Raw genomic sequence first — 21,951 nt, forward strand, 5'->3', positions numbered from 1 at the left:
GTCCAGGCTGCTGAAATTAAACTCTGATGCCATTCATGCCAGCATCCAATCACGACAGAGATCAGAAGTTCAGAGATGCCTCCAGCTCCAAATTGCCAACAACAAGTGTGGCTACTATACGTCAAGGACTCTGAAGCCGTGAGAGAGGGGGAAGAACAACATTAGAGAGGATGCCCAGCTGGTAAGAATCGAGCGTTTATGAAGTTTTGGTCACTTGATGAATCTCATTGGCTAAAATCAAGAAACGCTCCGCCTCTTTGCAAATATGTGTGAAGGGGAGAAGTGCCTAAACTTCTATGTCTGATAGCATTTGACCCTATTGCTTTTAGCCTCCCGGCTTTATATCTATATATACACAGGTATATGTGTATATTTTATATAATTGTTCTCCATTTGTTGATATCAAAGACAGTTGAAGGAAATGAATTTTGAAACTTCACGGTGTGCCACCCTACAGTACTGCCCTGACCCTTACATCCAGCGGTGAGTTTAAATGTGACATAACTTCTCTCAAAACTTAATTGAACTGCCTTGTGTATTATGAATGTTTCAGCTGTGTACAAAGAACAATTCCTCCTTGTTTAGTGAGCACAGTGATATTATTTTGGACTTTCTGTGGACTTAAAGTGGTCTGTGGGCATATTTTCTAAATGTCTTTTTTGGTTGATACTTGGATCTACAAAGTGAAAAAATTTGAAGCGAATCTTCCCATTTTAAAAAATTATCACGCCGTTTAAGAATGTTTAAAATATATTATTTGCCTTGTTCAGCACCTACTCACTCAATAAGAAATTTCATTGGGCAGGGATATAATAATGTATGGATAATCTTCAAGTGAAAATAAACACCAAATAATTTTGATTTATACATCAAGAAATAGATAACTAGCCATTGTTGTACCAAACAGATTGTGGCTTGTCATTGCATTTTCTAAGGAATATTTTTTTGATATGTTTGACAATGAAAATCTTTTGACAAATCTGACTTTTAAAGCCTGTGATTGTAGTAAATTTTATTTAGAAACATCTGCCTAGTACTAAGAGAGAATATTAGTGAGGGTGCACGATTGTGTGTGTATGTGCTTCAAATTAGACTTTGCTATTTTTAAACTGGTAAATGAAATCTGAACAGTGTTTTTCCAGTCATAAAGTTATGGGAGATATTCAAGTCATATGTAGCAATGTGATGTTAGTTTAACAGCCTGAGATTTCGTACTTTGTTTTATAAGACTAATGAGAGAGGTCCTTTGCGTGTTGAAAACGGTGAGGTTACAAAGGGTTAACTTGTCATTTACCACCTGTGTCTGTTGGCGCTTGATACTAGAAGCAGATTCTGCTCTCTCTGGGCAGGACTCACTTACTGTAGACTAGCAGAGTGTGAAAGATGTGTGATCTTCCTTTAACATGATTTGCTACAATGTAGAACACTAATGTGGGCTATGTAGATAGTTTCTCTTCCTGTGAGGTTTCTGGTGGGTTGTGTGAGAAGGCAGAAGAGAAAGAGCAAGGCAGAAAGATAAATAGAATAGAGGAGATAAAAAGAAAAGGGTGAAAAAAGAGAGAGGAGAAGCAAGTTTGGGGTCTCTAAGGTTTCAGTGGAATTTGTTGGTGGTGGCTTGATTCATGTCTTGCTGTTTGCCACAAACAACAATATTAGCACAAATAAATGGCTCTAGAATTTATGTTCTTGTATAACGTGAAAATTAGATTTAGCTGGAGTTGGGGATTGGGTTGATTAAAAACACCAAAGATTTTCTGGTTCTCAAAATTGTTTCTAATCTCAAAACTATCTATTCCATTAAATATCTGTGGAAATAATAGTTCTAAGAACATAATTGTGATGAAATAGTAACCGTGTAATGCTACTCTTGAGGGCATCTCTCCTAAACTAGGTACTTGGATCCAGGGAAGCTTTAGAAGAAACTTCCCTCTATTGACTAATAACCCACACTTCAATCCTGCATACCTCTCTAGAAGCATTTCTAATGATAAGAGAGGCCTATAAATATAAAGAAATAGAGAAACTACTTTTTCTATTACCTTGACGATCTATTAGTTCATGGAGCAAATGTCATCTCAGTTTTTGACATACTGTAATAGTCTAAGCAATCAGAGTATTTTTGTTTTTTTTTTTAACCTTCATTTTAAGTTCAGGGGTACAAGAGCAAGTTTGTTACACAGGTAAACTTGTGTCATGGGGGTTTGCTGTACAGATTATTTCATCACTCAGGTACTAAGCCTAGTACCCATTAGTTATTTTTCGTGATCCTATCCCTCCTCCCACCTTCCACCCTCTGAAAGGCCCCAGCGTGTGTTGTTCCCCTCTATGTGTCCATGCGTTGTCATCATTTAACTCCCACTTACACGTGAGAACACACAGTATTTGGTTTTCTGCTCCTGTGTTAGTTTGCTAAGGATAATGGCCTCCAGCTCCATCCGAGTCCCTGCAAAGGACATGATCTCATTCTTTTTTATGGCTACATAGTATTTTTAAGTAGTTTTAAATTTTCCTAGAATGCCCTGGGCTTTAATCACGGTGCCTGATACTTCTGGGGAAGGCAGAGGGGGCATGTTGAGAAGCTGTGAGACTATGGTTCAGAATGGCCAGGGAGCACTTATTTGCCTAATAAATAATTTTAGGCAAGAATATGTACTTCTCATTTGTAATGCAAGCTTAACCAGCAAAAACATTAAGGTGATGAAAGATGGCTCTTACTAAGCATCTGCTCTGTGGAAGGCATTGCAAATACAAAAACGAATTAGATGTGACCATCACATTCATTGATTTAATGTTGCGGTACTTATATATTTAATCTAAAATATATTTTCCTCAAATATTTTAACTGTTTGTCATGTATTTTAAGGACTGAATTACTACTATTTTCCAACCTTTACTACGTAGTAAATAAACAAGTGAATAAATGAAATATCACTAAAGGAATTAGTATGATAATGTATATTGTCAAAGCAAGGATCAAACAATATTTTCTTTGATACCTCATGAGTGAATGGGTTTGAGCTGGTTTTTCTAAACAGACAACCGTTGTAGTTCTCGGTTTACAAAAGCTATTTTAAGAAAGACCAAATTTAATCATTCCATAATCATAGTCATCTACATAGTTAAATTTGTCTTTACTGACCTTGAGTTTAGAAAGAAGTCATGAAAGATAATTTTTTAAAGAAAGAACAGGATATCTTGATATTTTTAACTCCAAGCTACCTTAATTTATGAATTCCCTTACAGAACAGAAAAAAAATGACAGATGTTATCTTTTATTACTAAATGTTAATGCCATTCCAAAAAAAGTGTTTAAATACATGTTTCAAAGGACGATGGTAATCATTCTCTAAGTTAAAATTGGGACTTCATCCTCTGTTTTTTTCCTTTCCACTTAAACATATTACCGTATTGAGCATTTAGTTGTGCCCTGATGTTAATGCTAATTTACTTTAGTCTTTGCAAAAACTTTTCTGAAAACCAAAAAGGCAGTTAACACCTTAGAGCTTATTAAGTTCCCCTTTTGATAATATTAACAATACAAAGAGGAAAAAAGTTGGATAAAATCACATTACCATTTGAATAGTAACTTAATTTTTAAAATATTGAAGTATAGATGAAATTATAAAAGTTCAATAAATAAGTCAGTGGGTTCGTTACCATTAATTTACGAATAGAAACTTATACACAATAAATTCTGTTTGTTGTTTATTTTGTATTAGGTGAATATTGAAAATGAATCTAAAATTTAGCACTTCAGAAGATACATCCTTGTTAATTTATTGTTTGGGCTAAAACTTGGGCAATTTTCCATTCTTTCGTTTCTAGAATTTCCATCTACTTTGTAAAATTTATTTTTTAACAAAGTAATTTTAATAGATTAAATTCTTTCAAAGTAGTTTTTCAAAAAATAAACAGTTAAAATGATAAACATGGATCAAAATTAAATTTTGAAATTATGTGATAACTGAGGGCTAAAAATTAGAGAAAAGTAAACATCATTTCAATTTGAACCACCAGTAAAATATTTTGTATTATTTTTTCTTAGTCATCCTGTATTCCAAAGAAGCATCAAACTAGTAAAATACTATATGGATAATAAGAAGTGTTTTTTGTGTGTGTGAATTACATATTTGTCGTGAATTTTATTCTTTGCTGGCGTAAAGGTCAACTTTATTAGCTGTACTTTCTAAATATATCCCAAAAGGAAGAGTGATGACAATGAAGTTACAGTGGAAGATCGTTTCATTTGTAAGATAAAATCACCTAAAGGCAGACGCAGCTCTGTGTTGGGCGTCCTTCACTTGCTCCTCCACATCTGTTCTTTTTCTTTCTCATTCTTTGCCTCAAGAAGCTGCCTCCTGATAATTGCATTAACAGGTCTTTTCTTCTCTGGTTTCCTGCTGAATTCAAACCAGCGGCAATCTCCTGCAGGAGAGTGAAGTTGGAATGTTAGTTTCCCTGGCTGACTCCCTGTGGGTTTTTGGCTAAAGGTTGCAGATCCTCTCAGAGGCCCTTGCTGCAGGTCCAAGTCCCCTGACTTTGAGTAGTTACTCCCTCCCGTTCCTTTTCTTCAAGCTTAGGAGGAGTAACTATTTCCCGCCATTGCTAATTCTAGGGATCCACATCATATTCCTTACCCCTTCATTAAACTTTCTTCAATACCTTTTTTCTTGCCAGTATCATGCTCTTTTTCCTGCCAGGATCGTGACAACTACACACATTAAAAAAGTATGCCATGATGTTGTTTGTGTACATATGACTTCCAAAATAATTGATATAGCAATTAATAATATATAATTTTTGATATGAGGTAAATGATTTAACCATCCATTTCAATGAGCACACTGGCTTTTAGCCATCTCCGTAATCACTAAGTTTCTCTGACTGAAAGGAATGAGCCAGCATGCTACAGTCTGCATATGTTGTTTATACACAGTTGTTTATACACACTTTTAAAGAAATATTAAGTTACAGTTTATCTTCAGCATCTAATATATCCATCAGTTGTAATCAAGAAAAAGTTCTTCAGTCTCTAATGAATAAGCTTCAAAATATATTTATGACCAACTGTGGTTAGCCAAAAGCACGATGCTGCTACATTTCCATCTGCTGCATCTAAGCGGTGAGTGCATTTAAATAGCAGAGAGTCATATTAGCAGAGTGCACAAAGGATTTGCAAAAGATCTGAATTGTAGTAAGCAAACTCCACCACTAAGTGATTATGTGACCTTCATGAAATCACTTAAGCTAAATCAAAGTTCCTCATGAGTTAAGTAGGGATAAAAACCTCTCATTTACTGTTGACAACTAGAACTTTGAGAAATAAACTCAACTCAACTCTGAAATACACCCCCTTGGTGTATGGTAAGTTCTCACTTAACATTATTGATATGTTCTTGGAGATTGTGATTTTAAGCAAAACTCTATGTAACTAACGAAACCAATTTTACCATAGGCCAATTGATATAAACAACAGTTAAGTTTCTATGGCATATTTTGGGTCACAAAACCATCACCAATCTTCTAAATATAGACCCACAAGATTCCTGATGTTAAACATTGAGATAAATGTGAGCTACACATGTATTTAAGAAAGATTAATACAAGGAAGTAAGATAATTATTTACCCAATTTTTGGTGAATCAATGAGTGATGGTCATAGTGGTAGTATGTTAAATCAAGGGATAAATCTTTGCAAAGCAAAAATTGTAAGGAGCACCTCTTACCACCACACAGTTCAAAATCACATAAAAATATAGTAGGCTTGCTGAGCACTTTTCGACTGCATCATTTATCATCATGTGTTTTATGATTATCATATACTTTATGAATTTTTATTTATTTTTTTATTTTTTATTTTTATTTTTTTTTGAGACGGAGTCTCGCTCTGTCGCCCAGGCTGGAGTGCAGTGGCGCAATCTCGGCTCACTGCAAGCTCCGCCTCCCGGGTTCACGCCATTCTCCTGCCTCAGCCTCTCCGAGTAGCTGGGACTACAGGCGCCCGCCACCATGCCCGGCTAATTTTTTGTATTTTTAGTAGAGACGGGGTTTCACCGTGGTCTCGATCTCCTGACCTCGTGATCCGCCCGCCTCGGCCTCCCAAAGTGCTGGGATTACAAGCGTGAGCCACCGCGCCCGGCCATGAATTTTTATTTTACAATAATGTATATTCATTCATTTTATTATTTTCCAACCTGCTTATTCCAGTTCAGGGTCTCAGGGCCAGAGCCTGTCTCAGCAGCTCAGGGCGGAAGGTAGAAATCAACCCTGGACTGGATGCTATTGCATTGCAGGACACACACACACACAGACACACACACATACACACATACACTCACAATGGGGGCAATTTAGACACACCAATGAACCTAATGTGTGTATCTTTGAAATGTGGGAGGAAATAGGAGTACCTGGAACATCCATGTAGACATGGAGAGAACACAAAAACACCACATAGACAATGACCTCGGCTGGGAACTGAATTTTTTTTCTCATCAATGTTATATGGAAAAGATGCTAAACAAAACATTTTTCATGACCTGCTGTATTGTTCAGTTCTACTATTATATTACATGTATAGTGTGCCAGTGGACTGGAGCTGCCTTCCAACAATTGTGTCTTCATGTAAGCATACCTCGAGTTCCACTTTATATCAACTTTCAGAAGAAAGATCATTTTGGGTCTTGACATCATCTTGGCTTGTCCACCTCAGTTCTTATACTTTAGAATTAAGGAATCTGAATCCCAGAGTGGTTAAGCGTATTGTCCAAGATCACACAGCAAAATAGTAACAAGACCAGGATGAGAATTCAAGTCCCTTGACTACCAGTTCAAAGCTCTCTTTAACACAAAACATAGCATTTTATTAGATTTGTATAAAATTTTACAGTTGACAAAATGTTTCCCAATGCATTGCACATGTGACCTACCTGGGAAGTAGGCAGGTATGGTAGGCAGAATAATAGTCTCGAAAGATAGCCACATCCTAATCCTCAGAACCTGTGAATATGTTATGTTACACAGCAAAGCAGAATTAAGGTTGTGGATGGAATTAAGGCTGCTAATCAACTGACTTTAAAGTAGGTGGAATAACTTGTAGTATCCCTGTGAGCACCGTGTAATCACAAGAAAGCGGAAGGTAGAAGAGTCAAAGTGACATGTTGTAAAAAAAAGACTTGACAGGCTATTGCTGGTTTTGAAGGTGGAAGTGGGTCAGGAGCCAAGGAAGCTGGAAAGGGCAAGGAAATCGATTTTCTCCTACAGTCTCCGAAAGCAATGAAGTCCGGCCAACACCTTGATCTCAGCTCTGGGAGACCCACATCAATTTTCTGATCTACAGAATGGTAAGATACTAAATTTGTGCTAGTTTAAGCCACTAAATTTGTGGTAACTTGTCGTGGCAGCAATAGGAAACTAATCCACCAAGGTAGGAATTGTTATCCCCAAATGGTAGATATGGAGACTAGAAAACTGCGTTTTGTTTTGATGTGTTTAACTAAACCTTCCCATGAATTTATTACTTTTTTATGGTGCAAAGTGGGGAAGGTAGAATATATGAGCGAAATACAATCCTAGACCTCAGGGAATCCAAGGTAAAAGTACCTGTGTAGAAATAATACAAGGTACAAGGGGGGGCTGAAAAACACTGGACAAGCTAGCCTGGGGACTGCACATGCAAGCATCTGCTCTTGAGGCAGCAAATTGAAACAGTAATTTTCATTACTAGTTTCCATTAAAGTTCCTCAAACTCTTTTACACAGAGATCTATCTGACTCTTAGATGGTAGCTCTAAAATTTTGAAGGCCAAATTTGGATCCAGGAAACACAGGAATGCGCATACTCACTTCTGATGTTGTCAGATACTGAGAGGGCTTGGGTGGAGCCTTGGAAATGCACTGTAAACTGTAAAACAATTTTGATTCAGGTGGTTATCAGACCACACTTTGAGAAATAGTTCTAGACTTTTTGGTGTTGTAAGATGCTCAGTTAATTCGGGTTTGAGTTTACATCGATGCCTCTCTCTGAGAAATTGGGGGCCAAGGGAATGAATGCAAGGTCAGCATTTTTATCAGACACTCCAGATGATTCGTTTGTTTGCACACCCAAGTTTGGAAACCACTATCTGCAGTGAGGCAAACTTAGACCCAATGCCCCAATACATGCTCATAAAAAGGTTACCAGAGATAATGAAAAACAGAGATGCATGCTCCCAAAGAAAGACTTCACATTCTCACTTTATTTCAAAGCCAAATGGATCGTAAGATTAAAGTGACAATCTCTGTTTCAGGACAAGAGAGCCAAGTTTCTGATTAGCTATTTTGAAGCTCAAATTTGTCTGGACAGGGTTTCTATCTCCTTTAAAGAATTCACCAAGGAAAAGTCCTCAAGCAACAAGTGATGGATGGATAAAATACTGTAATTACGATCAAAGTGCAGAGACTCTGTCTATGTAATTACACACTTCCCAACCTCTGCAAGCCACTTTGTTCCATTAAAATAGAATGAGAAATGGACATGGGTGATGTGTACTTATTGGTTAGTCAAGGTTTTGGAAATGACAGTTATTAACGTGTGTTTTACCATAAACCATAATATTTGGGGGATAACTTAGATTGTGGGAATTAATTCTTACTCCATCCTTATTCTTATTTTTATTGTTTGCCTTCCATTCTCTACTTAATCTGACTCTCTTATGATGAATTAGATTATTTGAAGTTCAGAATGAATTCATTAAGCTTAGAAGAATAAATGTAAGGGCTCAAAATCTCTTGCCACTTTCAAATTTCCAGTTCTTTTTTCTTTTGTTTCAAATGAGTAAACCTAATCTGTTAGGTTGAATAGCAAACACCCATTCTCAAATTCCATTAACTCAGGCAGGTTTCTCCTAATTGAGGGCAAAACCAGCATCATCATAATTTTAAGACTGAGAAAGCATTTTGAGTGAAGAAATACAAAATTGAAGCTAGTGTGATTATTTAGTCAGCCATATGGCTAGCTACAATAGGTGTTTAATCTTTTTAAACAGATGTTGATTTATCATGGGAATAAATAATAGAACATATACAAGTTTATAATAGTGGACTATAGGAACTCTTTCTTTTAAAGTCAAGTATGTTATGCCTTAAGACTGTTGATTGCATTTAATTTAACCCTCCATCAAATGCTGACATTTTATCAATGTGTTCAATTTTTACAGCTTCCTTAAAAACATCAAACTTTAAATATTTTATTTGAAATTCATCATTAGCTTTCTTTCTTCTTTATTATTTTCTGGCTCAAAGAAACTTCTATTTTTGCACTTGAATTTAATAGTGTCATTTACTTCTTAACTACATAAATAATTAATATATTATTCATTAAATCTTTCAATGAGGAAATATACTTTCTTCCAACTTTTCCATGACACTGCAACTACCTCTATAAAAAAGTTTTAATAAGATGTATTTTTCTATTTTTTTTCCTTTTTAACTCTTTTGTTATCTCAGGCAATAAATGAGACAGAGTTTTTCAAACTAAATGATGAACAATCAAAATGGACGGGTTTTCTTTCAGCATCTTAATTGATACTGTCTAATATGATAAATCTTTGTACCTTCGTAAGCTCTTTTTTTAGTACCCTATAGAGGCTGATGTGGCTATAATTGAGAATTCTGCAACAAAATGTGAAATATTAATGCATGATTTATCTGCAAGTTAGTACTGCTGCAAATGTGGTCCATTGTAAATGTTGCAGTCACACTGACACACTTTATGCAGTCAGATGTTCAATCATTTTTTTCTTGCTGAACAAAAGGCTTCAGTGATGCTCTATAAATGCGCTACCGAACCTCTTGTATGATAGGTGCCAGCCTATGTTCCTACATAAAATGTATATCCAATTTTACCTCTATGTCTTAAATCCTTTAAAGCCATGAATTGGAAAGCTTGTTTTTCCCTTCAGCTTTTGACCTCCCTTCTTTTCTTTTGCTCTTTCTCTCTTTCATAGAAGCTCTGCATTCTTTGCTGCTTGTTAGTACAGAATATGCCTGAAAAAGTTAAAAATGTTATAGAATACTTTTTTAAAACAAGTCCAAGCTTTGCTTTGCAAAAGTGAAATTGGGCTATTGTGTAAACTAAACTAAGACATTGAAACAGAAACATATCAAAAATATAAACACATAAATCAAACAGACAAAACATATGTCTTTTGGATTTTATACGATATTTGTTTTTAATACCTAGCCTCTCTGAATTAAGTACATTTAAGAAGATTTGTAAATAGCTAATCTTTAAATAAATTCATAAATTCCATTTGGTTGGGGGGACAAGGAACAATAGAAGGGAAATAGTTCACTTTCATTGTAAACTTAGTAGTTGAGTTTGTAGTTTGAAAGCTACAAAACTATTTAATATTGTTCTGCACATATTTATTAAATACTTGATACTGGATATATGATAAGAAATTTACAACTTCAACATTTTTATGTATTTGTTTTTACTGTAGCAAATTTGGCTCTGAAATAATCTTAAGTGTGAGGTAACGGAAGATCTTTGAAGCTCAGGTAGAAATATAAATGTCAGAGCATTTTAGATATTCTCAGATAAAACATACTCATATAAAAGTAATTGTGACTTGCTACTACTTATATTTCAATAAGCATTGATTACACAAATGATGTGTTTCTAATAATCATGATGCCAACGAAGAAAAATTTAGTAAAACAATTGTTTTCCATGCCATCTTCTAGGTTCATAATTTTTTTACAAACAAGTGAAAATCATACGATTCCTCAGGGATCTAGAACTAGAAATACCATTTGACCCAGCCATCCCATTACTGGGTATACACCCAAAGGACTATAAATCATGCTGCTATAAAGACACATGCACACGTATGTTTATTGCGGCACTATTCACAATAGCAAAGACTTGGAACCAACCCAAATGTCCAACAACGATAGACTGAATTAAGAAAATGTGGCACATATACACCATGGAATACTATGCAGCCATAAAAAATGATGAGTTCATGTCCTTTGTAGGGACATGGATGAAACTGGAAACCATCATTCTCAGTAAACTATCACAAGGACAAAAAACCAAACACCGCATGTTCTCACTCATAGGTGGGAATTGAACAATGAGAACGCATGGACACAGGAAGGGGAACATCACACTCCGGGGACTGTTGTGGGGTGGGGGGAAGGGGGAGGGACAGCTTTAGGAAGATATACCTAATGTTAAATGACGAGTTAATGGGTGCAGCACACCAACATGGCACATGGATACATATGTAACAAACCTGCACATTGTGCACATGTGCCCTAAAACTTTAAGTATAATAAAAAAAAAAAAGAGTTGCCTAGTTTGGAAACTTGGGGCCACTTACTTCAAAAGCTATCCTTTAATTGATTTTAAAAAAAACCTCAATGCTTTTGCTCCCCTATTTCTGTTGATAACTCAGAAATCTCTCATTTACCAATTTCTGTTACTGAAATTTGGTGATGTGGATCAAGCCCTCCTCCATGAACTCTTGACACAATCAGATTAATTAATTTCCACTCTACCAATGTGACTGCTTTATCCCTAATGTGGCACTTTGACTCACCATCATTTCTTTCCATCTCTGTCCTTTTTATCTTTTATGCTTTTGCTAGCTTGTCTTAACTGAAGGCTTTTCTTTCTCTGAAAACATCTGCATTGCCCATGGTTCTTTAGTAGAAGCAATGCCTTCTGCACAAACTCCTTTTCATTCAGGTGGACAAGAGAAGAAACTAACATATTTTTTAGACAACACTGCTGTTTTGGGATCATAGTTGACCCACGGTTACTCAGTAATTTCACGTTTTCTGAAATCTCAACCGTCAAAGTGATTTACTGACCTTTATGACAATATACTGACCTTCAGAAAACTCTCCTCTGTTACATGGCTCCATTTTCCTCTTTACTGTAGCATCTGCCAGTTCTTTGGGAATTCTATTTCCCTTTTGATTGTCTTCCCACAATGTTGTCTTACTGTCCCTCTGCCTTTTCAGCTCAAGAAGCTCCCATTTCCACTTCAGGTACCAATCCACACAAATGCCCTGGGTTGTTCATCATTACCTGAAATTATCAGGCCCAAATCACACAATCTTACACTTTCCTTTCTGGCCACAATCTCCTCTCTCATACTCCCAGCTTGTACCAAGTCCTTTCCCCTCTCTCATACCCCCCAGCTTGCACAAAGCCTGTTCCTTCTGCACACCCTCACAATGTTCCCTATGGAAATGTATTCCCTTCTTCAAAGTTTGTCCTAATTTCTATTTATTTCATAATGTATTTTGTGCATATTCACTTACAAGCTTCTGTTCACCTACTAGACCCTATTACTTAAAGTGAAATGCATAGAATAATACAAAATTTGGGGCCCACATCAGTCCTACTAAATGAGAATCTGCATTTTATTTATTTTTATTATTTCAATAGTTTTGGGGGAAATGTGGTTTTTGGTTACATGGATACATTTTTTAATGCTAATTTCTGGGATTCTAGTGCACCCATCACCTAAGCAGTCCACACTGTAACCCAAAAGTGAGTAGTCTTTTATCTCTCACTTCCCACCCACTCTTCCCCTTGAGTGTCCAAAGTTCATATATCATTCTTATGCCTTTGAGTCCACATAGCTTAGCTTCCACTTACAAGTAAGAATATACCATATTTGATTTTCCATTCCTGAGTTATTTCTCTTAAAATAATGGTCTCCAATTCCACCCAGGTTGCTGCAAATGCCATTATTTCTTTCCTTTTTATGGCTGAGTAGTATCCCATGGTGTATATAAACCACATTTTCTTTTTTTTTTTTTTTATGGTGAAATGGAACTTTTATATTGGACCATACCTTTTCCCACCCAATTCAGTTTGAGACAGACCAACAGAGGCACTGTAAGAGACGATGGCTGTCTTCCTCGATATTCAGACATCCTAGTTTCCAATAATTTATTATAGACCTGTTACCCATGAACCAATATAAACCTGTTCATATTTAGGGATTAGTTTCCACAAGCACAAAGTTGAATTTCCTTTTATTTGTCCTAAAATGCTTACTTTCAAACTTGAAGGGACTTCAATTATTCCATATAGTTTTCAATAACATTCTTTTATCTTTTCAGACCAGAGTCAAAATATTCGTGCAGTATTCATACTGCAGCCCCTATACACACCCTTTGGTCGCTTGAACTGCCCTTCTTTGGTTCCTTTTCCACTTTCAGATCTTTCTTGGAGTCTAATAAGCAGAACTGTACTGGGTATTCCAGCTGCACTTTGGTCTGTCATTGTCAGAATGACTTCTGCTACTCCATGGTCTTCCAGCTGGTCTATTTCTAGGATTATATGATCTTTTTTAAAAAAAAAAAAATTTTTTTTTATTATTTTATTAATTTATTTATTTTATTATACTTTAAGTTCTAGGGTACATGTGCACAGCATGCAAGTTTGTTACATATGTATACATGTGCCATGTTGGTGTGCTGCACCCATTAACTCGTCATTTACATTAGGTATTTCTCTTAATGCTATCCCTCCCCACTCCCCGACCCCACGACAGGCCCCAGTGTGTGATGTTCCCTGCCCTGTGTCCAAGTGTTCTCATTGTTCAGTTCCCACCTATGAGTGAGAACATGTGGTGTTTGGTTTTCTGTCCTTGTGATAGTTTGCTCATAATGATAGTTTCCAGCTTCATCCATGTCCCTACAAAGGACATGAACTCATCCTTTTTTATGGCTGCATAGTATTCCATGGAATATACACCACATTATCCACTATGTTGGTTGATAGGCACGTAAGCTGATTCCGTATTTTTGCATTTGTGAGTTGTGTTACTATAAACATACGTATACAAGTGTCTTTTTCGTATAATGACTTCTTTTCCTTTGGGTAAGAATCTGTATTTTAACAAGAGCTCAAGGTGATTTGTGAACACATTCAATTTGAGAAGCATGGATCTAATCCAGTGGTTCCCAAGGTGTGATCCCAAGAGTACAACTGTAGCACCTGGGAATAGTATTAGAAATGCAAATTCTCGGGTCCACATGTGTACTATTGAATTTAAAAACTTGAAGTTGTAGTTCAACAATCTGTATTTTAACACAGTTAACAGGGGATTCTGATGCACAAGGAAGTTTGAGAACCTGACTATACAACTGACAAGGGGAGGGGTTGTCTTGTTAATTTTGGTATTCTCTGTAGGTGTAGGGTGTGCATTTTACAAATGCATAGGAAGTGATTGAGGAAATGGATGAATGAATGAGTGAAGGACGCTCTTGCTTATCTCATAGATAATGTGTATTGTTTTCTTCTCTGATACAACTTTATACTTCACATATGGTATTTACATTTACTTACTTAAATGACTAAACTTTTAATTATTTCTGGATATACATTATAGCTAACATTGGGTTGTGTATATTATAAATATTCAATAAATGTTTAATTTGATTGAAATAATTCTATTATACATTTTTCTACTTTTGGTCCCACCCCCCACCACCATACACCTTTCCCTTTCATGACACATTGTTTCAGGCCAAGTGAAGGACCAAATACAAGATATAAGGCAGGTGGGAATCTGACCTATTGGAATTTGTCTTCTCATAATAACAACAATGAATCTTAAAAACAAAGTTGAAAATAAAAGTGAGAAAAGCAAATAAATCTGGTTTGAGGCTACATGTAGTTGCTGGCCACACCCATAATTTATTCTTTTATAAAATGCCTTTGGTTGCCATGTTGAATCATGTGAGAACATGTGGAGTGCAAACACTGTTGGAAACAAAGGCAGCTTGGGTCTGAAATAGGCTTTTCCAGTCATAAGAGAATGCCACGATTTTCATTGCTCAAAGCATGCTGCTTAGTTTCAACCAGTGAAATGAAATTGTCGGGCTGGATAACTAATGGTGACTCTTGGCAGCAGTGTTTTGTGGATCCTTTTCATTGAACAGGGACAGACTATAAATAATAGCATTTGTTTAGCACTTTGTCACTTCCAAGAACTCCAACAGCCTTAACAAATAGACATCAGTGTTCTTTGCCAGCTCACAGGTGGTTAGCTTTTAATACCCAGTAAGGAGGGTTGCTATAAGTAGATAGCAACACAAATACTGATGAGGTCCTTCAGTTAAAAATCTTAGGCTAACAGTGACTATTCTGTCATTCTAGACTTTTCTTAATTAGTCACACCCTAAAACAGTAGGTCTTCCCTGGGGCACTAAAAATGTCTAAAAGTATGAATATCTGCGTTAAGGCAATGATTGATTAATATATCTAAGTTTCGTGATGAACAGTTGACCAAAGTCACTAAATATGACTCATATTTCAGCAACCTACCTCTAAGATGGTCCAACTCAACAGGCCCTCCTCTGGTGCCTTCTTTAGTCACTCACAATGATCCAGAGGGTTGGCAGAGGATCCGTTGAGTATATTTATCTGGAAAGCCATTGCAAGCTCTACATGGATTGTTTTTAGGGAGATGGGGGGATATCTCTCAGGAAGCCTGATATCCCTTTTTTCAGTTACATCATGCTATAAGATACACAAGCTGCCTGGTCATTGTGTATGCAGCCCTTGTAGGAAGACCAAAGCCAAATTATCAAAGAACACTGTCTTAAAGAAAAAAAAAAAGTAAAACAAGCCTCTACCTTCCCTTCTCCCATCCATCGCTATGGAAGTTTCCATGAATAGAAAAGTTAGTAATAAAAATCATGAGATTCAAAACAAGTGACTAAAAAGTATGCGTAAATTTTAAAGCTAATGCTATTTATTTCACTTGCAATGGAAATGTTGCTTCTTTTGAAAACAATCGCTATTAAGAGCGCCTATGATATAGACTGCATTTCATAACTAAGATTAAAGATTTCACATAGAAAGATTAAATAAACTAACTTCAAAAGATTTTACAGTAATCTTTTTTAAAGATATGTTATTACAACTGGTTACTCCAGTAGAAGTATGTAGGCTCTGTAATTTTAAGAAAGCATATTTACGATATAGTTTTAAACATTTAAAGAAACCAAAAATAAAGAATGAGAAGTAATGGAAGAGGAGGAAAGTCTTTAAATGGCAGTGTGTGTTCGAATGCCGTGGCCCCGTATTTATTGCAACCTGACCCCCTTCCCTTCACACATTCTCAATTCCTAGTTTCTTATTTATGTTATTTTGGCCATATAACACACATCACCTTTGAAAATACAATTTAGTTTACTTTTTTATTAAGTTTATTGTTTCTTATCTGTCTCTTCACTTTGGAAAGTAAGCTCCATGGAGGGCAGACATTTGTCTACTTTGTGCCCCAATTCATCCCAAGCACCTAGGCCAGAGCCTGGCATGCAGAGGTGCTCAGTCAATAACTACTGACTGAATGAATTACGGAGAAATAATTAATAAATAATTCTTAGTCACATTTACTTATATTGCTTTTCCTGACCACTGGGATACAGTTTCTTTTAAATGAGTGGAAAACAAGCTTATTGAAAAAAAGAAAGTTTTCTCTCTCATTAGGATAAATGAATCTTAACAGGATTGAGTAATTAACTCCAAATCACAAAGCTGGTTAGTGGGAGCTCCCAAGACTTAATAGCCAGAATGTCCTACTCAGAATTCAGGGTGCTTCCTAAATCTTACCATTATCCTGTTTATATGTCTAGATATCTTGTTTGCTCAAATCCCTCATAGTCGTTTAGGACTTTATCATGTAAAACCATTTCACATAGAGTATTTGAGCCATAGAATTATTATTAGTTTCATTTTATAGATAAAGAAACTGAAGGTTAGAGTGCTAACAACTTGCTGAAGATCGCATAGATGCCTAATTAATGGCAAAGGCAGGATTAAATTCCTGGAATCTAATCAAATAGCCTTGTTATTACATAGTTCTCTCATTACTGTTCATTTTAAAAATGTACTAAGCACCATCTATGTGCTAAGCCGTATACCAGGCACTAGTTAGCAGAAAGTTATTCATGTTATTATGGAAGTGTATCTTCAGTCCATAAATGAACACATGATATATTGGGTAGTGTAAGTCTCTGCATAAAAATGAGGAAAATAACTCATATATGCAGAGAAAATGACAGGGTTGAAAACAATGCTATTCACAATAGCAAAGAAATGGAATCAACATAAATGCCCATCAGTGGTAGACTGGATAAAGAAAATGTAATTCCTATAAACCATGGAACACTATGTGGCATAAAAAAGAATGAGATCATGTCATTTGCAGGAACATGGATGGACCTGGAGGCTATTATTCTTAGCAAACTGATGCAGGAATAGAAAACCAAATAGCATTATGTTTCACTCATAAGTGGAAACTAAATGATGGGAACGCATGGACACAGAAAGGGAAACAACAGACACTGGGACCAATTGAAGGATAGACGGTGAGAGGAAGGAGAGCATCAAAAAAATAATAATTAATGAGTACTAGAATTAATACCTGGATGATGAAATAATATTTACAGCAGAGCCCTGTGACATGAGTCTACCTATACAACCAACTTGCACATGCACCCCCAAACTTAAAAAGAAAGGAAAACAATTCTATATTAACTGGGATGGTCATCTAATAAGGCCTGTTAGATTAAGAGACTCCATGAATTCAACTGCATTTTAGAGATCTGAGCAACATAGATCTGAGGGGAATGAGGATGGAATTTGGTAGAGAAAGAGCATTCCAGACAAGGAGTGTAAGATCAGAGTGGCTGGAACAGAGTGAATAAGAACAGGGAAACAGGAGAAGAGAGCAACTGATAAGGAACAGGGATGTGACGTGTAGGTACAAGTAATAATTAATTTTTTTCCAAAGTATTTTATTGCCTGATATTTTAAAGAATTACTTTGACTCTATGCTGTGTAGGAAATAGATGTATAGACCAAGTTTCAGGGCTATTGTTCTATGTGAGAGTTTATGGTTCTATGTACTAAGATGGGGAAGCATGGTAGTATCAAGCACACATTTCAAAAATTGACCAATGGAATAGTTGACGTTTACAGAGATTGACCTCACTTAATTCTTGGGTGTCATCCATAGGGGGGCATCTGGTTTTCACAGCATGGCATTACCTTACCTGAGTGAATACATGTCAGTGCAAAGCTGGTTCTCAGCTTAGAGAACTTAGAAGCCTGATATGTCAGCAAAAGATCAATTTCTTGTTTAACAAAACACTCAAAGATTGATATATGAGAAGGAGAAAACCAATCAATGCATTACCTCTTACAATAAGAAATGTAGTTTATCTTGAATAAGCTTCTGTTGATTGATGAGTGATATGGTTTGGCTGTGTCCCCCGCCCCAAATCTCATCTTGAATTGTAGTTCCCGTAATCCCCATCTGTTATGAGATGAACCCGGTGGAGACAATTGAATCATGGGGGCAGTTTCCCCCATCCTGTTCTCATGATAGTGAGTTAGTTCTCATGAGATCTGATGGTTTTATAAGGGGCTTCCCACTTCACTGGACACTCATTCTTCTCCTTCCTGCCACTATCTGAAGAAGGATGCATTTGCTTCCCATTCTGCCATGATTGTAAGTTTCCAAAGGCCTCCCCAGCCATGTTGAACTGTGAGTCAATTAAAACTATTTCCTTTATAAATTTACCAAATCTCAGTTATGTCTTTATTAGCAATGTGAGAATAGACAAGTACACTAAATTGAAACCAGAAGTGGGGTGCTGCTATTAGGATAGCCAAAAATGTGGAAGCAACTTTGGAGCTGGGTAACAGGCAGAGGCTGGAACAGTTTGGAGGACTCAGAAGAAGACAGGAAAATGGGAGAAAGTTTGAACTTCCTAGAGATCTGGAGGGCTCAAAAGACAAGAAGATGTGGGAAGGTTTGGAACTTTCTGGAGACTTGTTGAATGGCTTTGACCAAAATGCTGATAGTGATATGGACAGTGAAGTCCAGGCTGAGGTGGTCTTAGATGGAGATGAGGAACTTGTTAGGAACTGTAAAAGAAGTGACTCTTGCTTTGCTTTAGCAAAGAAACTGGCAGCATTTTGCCCTGCCCTAGAGATCTGTGTGACATTGAACTTGAGAGAGATGATTTAGGGTATCTGGCAGAAGAAATTTCTAACTGGCAAAGTGTCCAAGAGGAAGCAGAACATAAAAGTTTAGAAAATTTGCAGCCTGGTGATGTAAAAGGAAAGAAAAACCTGGCAAAGCCAGGTGCAGTGGCTCACACCTATAATCCCAGCACTTTGGGAGGCTGAGGCGGGTGGATCATCTGAGGTCAGGAGTTCAAGACCAGCCTGACCAATATGGAGAAACCCCATTTCTACTAAAAATACAAAAAAAAATTTTTTTTTGCTTTTTTAATTAAGGTATCTGACCAATGCACTTCATATAATTTCTGACTCAAAAAAAACATGCTTAATAATTAAATATTACAGCAATCTTTATCCACATTGTCATTTAACCCTGTTCTAGAAATTCTGACCAATAAACAAGATGTCAAAAAATTACGGAAAAGTAGAAGACACAATGTATCATTATTTGAGGAAACAAAGATAATTTGCCGGCCAGGCACGGTGGCTCACGCCTGTAATCCCAGCACTTTGGGAGGCCAAGGCAGGCAGATCACTTGAGGTCAGGAGTTCAAGACCAGCCTGGCCAACATGGTGAAATCCAATCTCTTCTAAAAATACAAAAATTAGCTGGGCATGGTGGCAGAAGGTTGTAATCTCAGCTACTTAGGAGGCTGAATCAGAAGAATTGCTTGAACCCAGGAGGCAGAGGTTGCAGTGAGCTGAGATTGTTCCATTGCATTTCAGCCTGGGCAACAGAGTGAGATTCCATATCAAACAAAAAAAAAGTAAAGCAAAGAAAAACCCATTTTGTGGGGAGAAATTCAAGCCCAAGCTGGCTGCAGAAATTTGCATAAGTAACGAGGAGCCAAATGTTAACCACTGAAACAATGGGGAAAATGTCTCCAGGGCACGTCAGAGACCTTCACAGCAGCCCCTTGCATCATGGGCTGGGAGGCCTAGGAGGGAAAAATGGTTTCCTGGGCTGAGTCCAGGGCCCCCCTGCTCTGTGCAGCCTCGGGACATGGTGCTCTGCATCCCAGATGCTTCAGCTCCAGCTGTGGCTAAAAGGGGAAAAGGTACAGCTAAGGCTGTTGCTTCAGAGGGTGCAAGCCCCAGGCTTTGGCAGCTTGCACATGTTGTTGGTCTTGTTGGTGCTCAGAAGACAAGAATTAGGGTTTGGGAACCCCCACCTAGATTTAAGAGGATGTATGGAAATGCCTGGATATCCAAGCAGAAGTTTGCTGCAGGGGCAGAGCTTCACGGAGAACCTCTGGCAGTGTGGAAGGGAAATGTGGGGTTGGAGCTCCCACACAACATCTTCACTGGGCCACTGCCTAGTGGAGCTGTGAGAGGAGGACCCAAAATGGTAGATCTACCTACAGCTTGCATAGTGCACCTAGAAAAACCACAGACACTCAACCCCAACCATGAAGACAGCCAGGAGAGGGGCTGTACCCTGCAAAGCCACAGGGTGGAGCTGTCCAAATCCATGGGAGCCCACCTCTTGTATCAGCGTGTCCTGGATGTGAGACATAAAGTCAAGGAGATCATTTTGGAGCTTTCAGATTTAAGGACTGCCCTGTTGGATTTCAAACTTGCATGGGGCCGATAGCTCCATTGTTTTGGCCAATTTCTCCCATTTGAAATGGGTGTATTTACCCAATGCCTGTACCCTTATTGTATCTAGGAAATAACTAGCTTGCTTTTAATTTTACAGGCTCATAGGCAGAAGGGACTTGCCTTGTCTCAGATGAGACTTTGGGCTTGGACTTTTGGGTTAATGCTAGAATGAGTTAAGACTTTGGAGAACTGTTGAAAAGTCGTCATTGTGTTTTGAATTGTAAGAACATGAGATTTTGGAGGGGCACAGTGCAGAATGATATGGTTTGGCTGTGTGCCTACTCAAATGTCATCTTGAATTTTAGTTCCCATAATCCCCACGTGTCACGGGAGGGATCAGGTGGAAATAATTGAATCATGGGAGCAGTTTCCCCCATCCTGTTCTCATGATAGTGAGTTCATTTTCATGAGATCTGATGGTTTTATAAGGGGTTTGCCACTTTGCTGGGCACTCATTCTTCTCCTTCCTGTCACCATGTGAAGAAAGATATGTTTGCTTCTCCTACTGCCATGACTGTAAGTTTCCTGAGGCCTCCCAGCCATGTGGAACTGTGACTCAATTAAACCTCTTTCCTTTATAAATTATTCAGTCTCAGGCATGTCTTTATTAGCAGTGTGATAATGGACTAATATAATCAGCATGTTCTATTTCTATAGATATAGAGGACAGCAAATTAGGTCCAGAATGTCACCAGATAAATACGGCATCACAGAAAATAGGAAATAAATGGATAATTTAATAGCATGATTCATCCATCTACCTATAGCTAATTCCATAAAGTTATACCTATTAAAAGGACCATATAGTTACTTATGTTCTTGGTCCAGAATATACATATGCCAGGACAGAGTGGGAGAACCTAGAGTCAGGATATCTTTCTCTCTTGTGGTTTCTCCACCCTGACCAAAGAGTGAAACATCCTCCAACAGCCTGACTGGCACATTTCTACTTTAGATATGTTAATGTATTTGATAGGTTTCATTCTATTTTTAACCTGAAATTAATCCATCTGTTTGATGACTTTGTCAATCAGATCCAGTGTATATATATTTTTCACTCATGAGGACAATCAATCTTATTTCTCAGTTTCTATGTTGTAACCATTATATGTCACAATTATAAACTATGTTATATAATTTTCCTAGATTTCTACTAAGTAGACTTACCTGCTAAATTTAGCTGGTTGTACCAAAACAAGTGCAGTCTGTTTTCAAATTTTTGTATCTGCTTTTGCTTTTTTTTTTTAATTACTGTACTCAAACTAATTTTCCTCATGTGTCAGTTGAGTCAACCTA

General features: G+C 37.1%; 1 protein-coding gene across 5 annotated transcripts in view; it reads left to right on the forward strand.

Moving 5' to 3' along the window:
• Positions 1–294: 294 nt before the first annotated feature.
• TP63 (tumor protein p63) overlaps positions 295–21,951 on the forward strand; it is a 255,639-nt gene continuing 233,982 nt past the window's right edge. For all 5 annotated transcript variants that reach the window (XM_004089711.3, XM_030822973.1, XM_003256651.4 and 2 more), the window contains exon 1: positions 295–483. In XM_004089711.3, the coding sequence (XP_004089759.1) occupies positions 422–483 (62 nt within the window). In that variant the 5' untranslated portion in view covers positions 295–421. The remainder of the gene's footprint in view (positions 484–21,951) is intronic.

The sequence above is a fragment of the Nomascus leucogenys genome, chromosome 11 (genome assembly GCF_006542625.1).
Source record: "Nomascus leucogenys isolate Asia chromosome 11, Asia_NLE_v1, whole genome shotgun sequence".
NCBI classification, from domain to species: Eukaryota; Metazoa; Chordata; class Mammalia; order Primates; family Hylobatidae; genus Nomascus; species Nomascus leucogenys.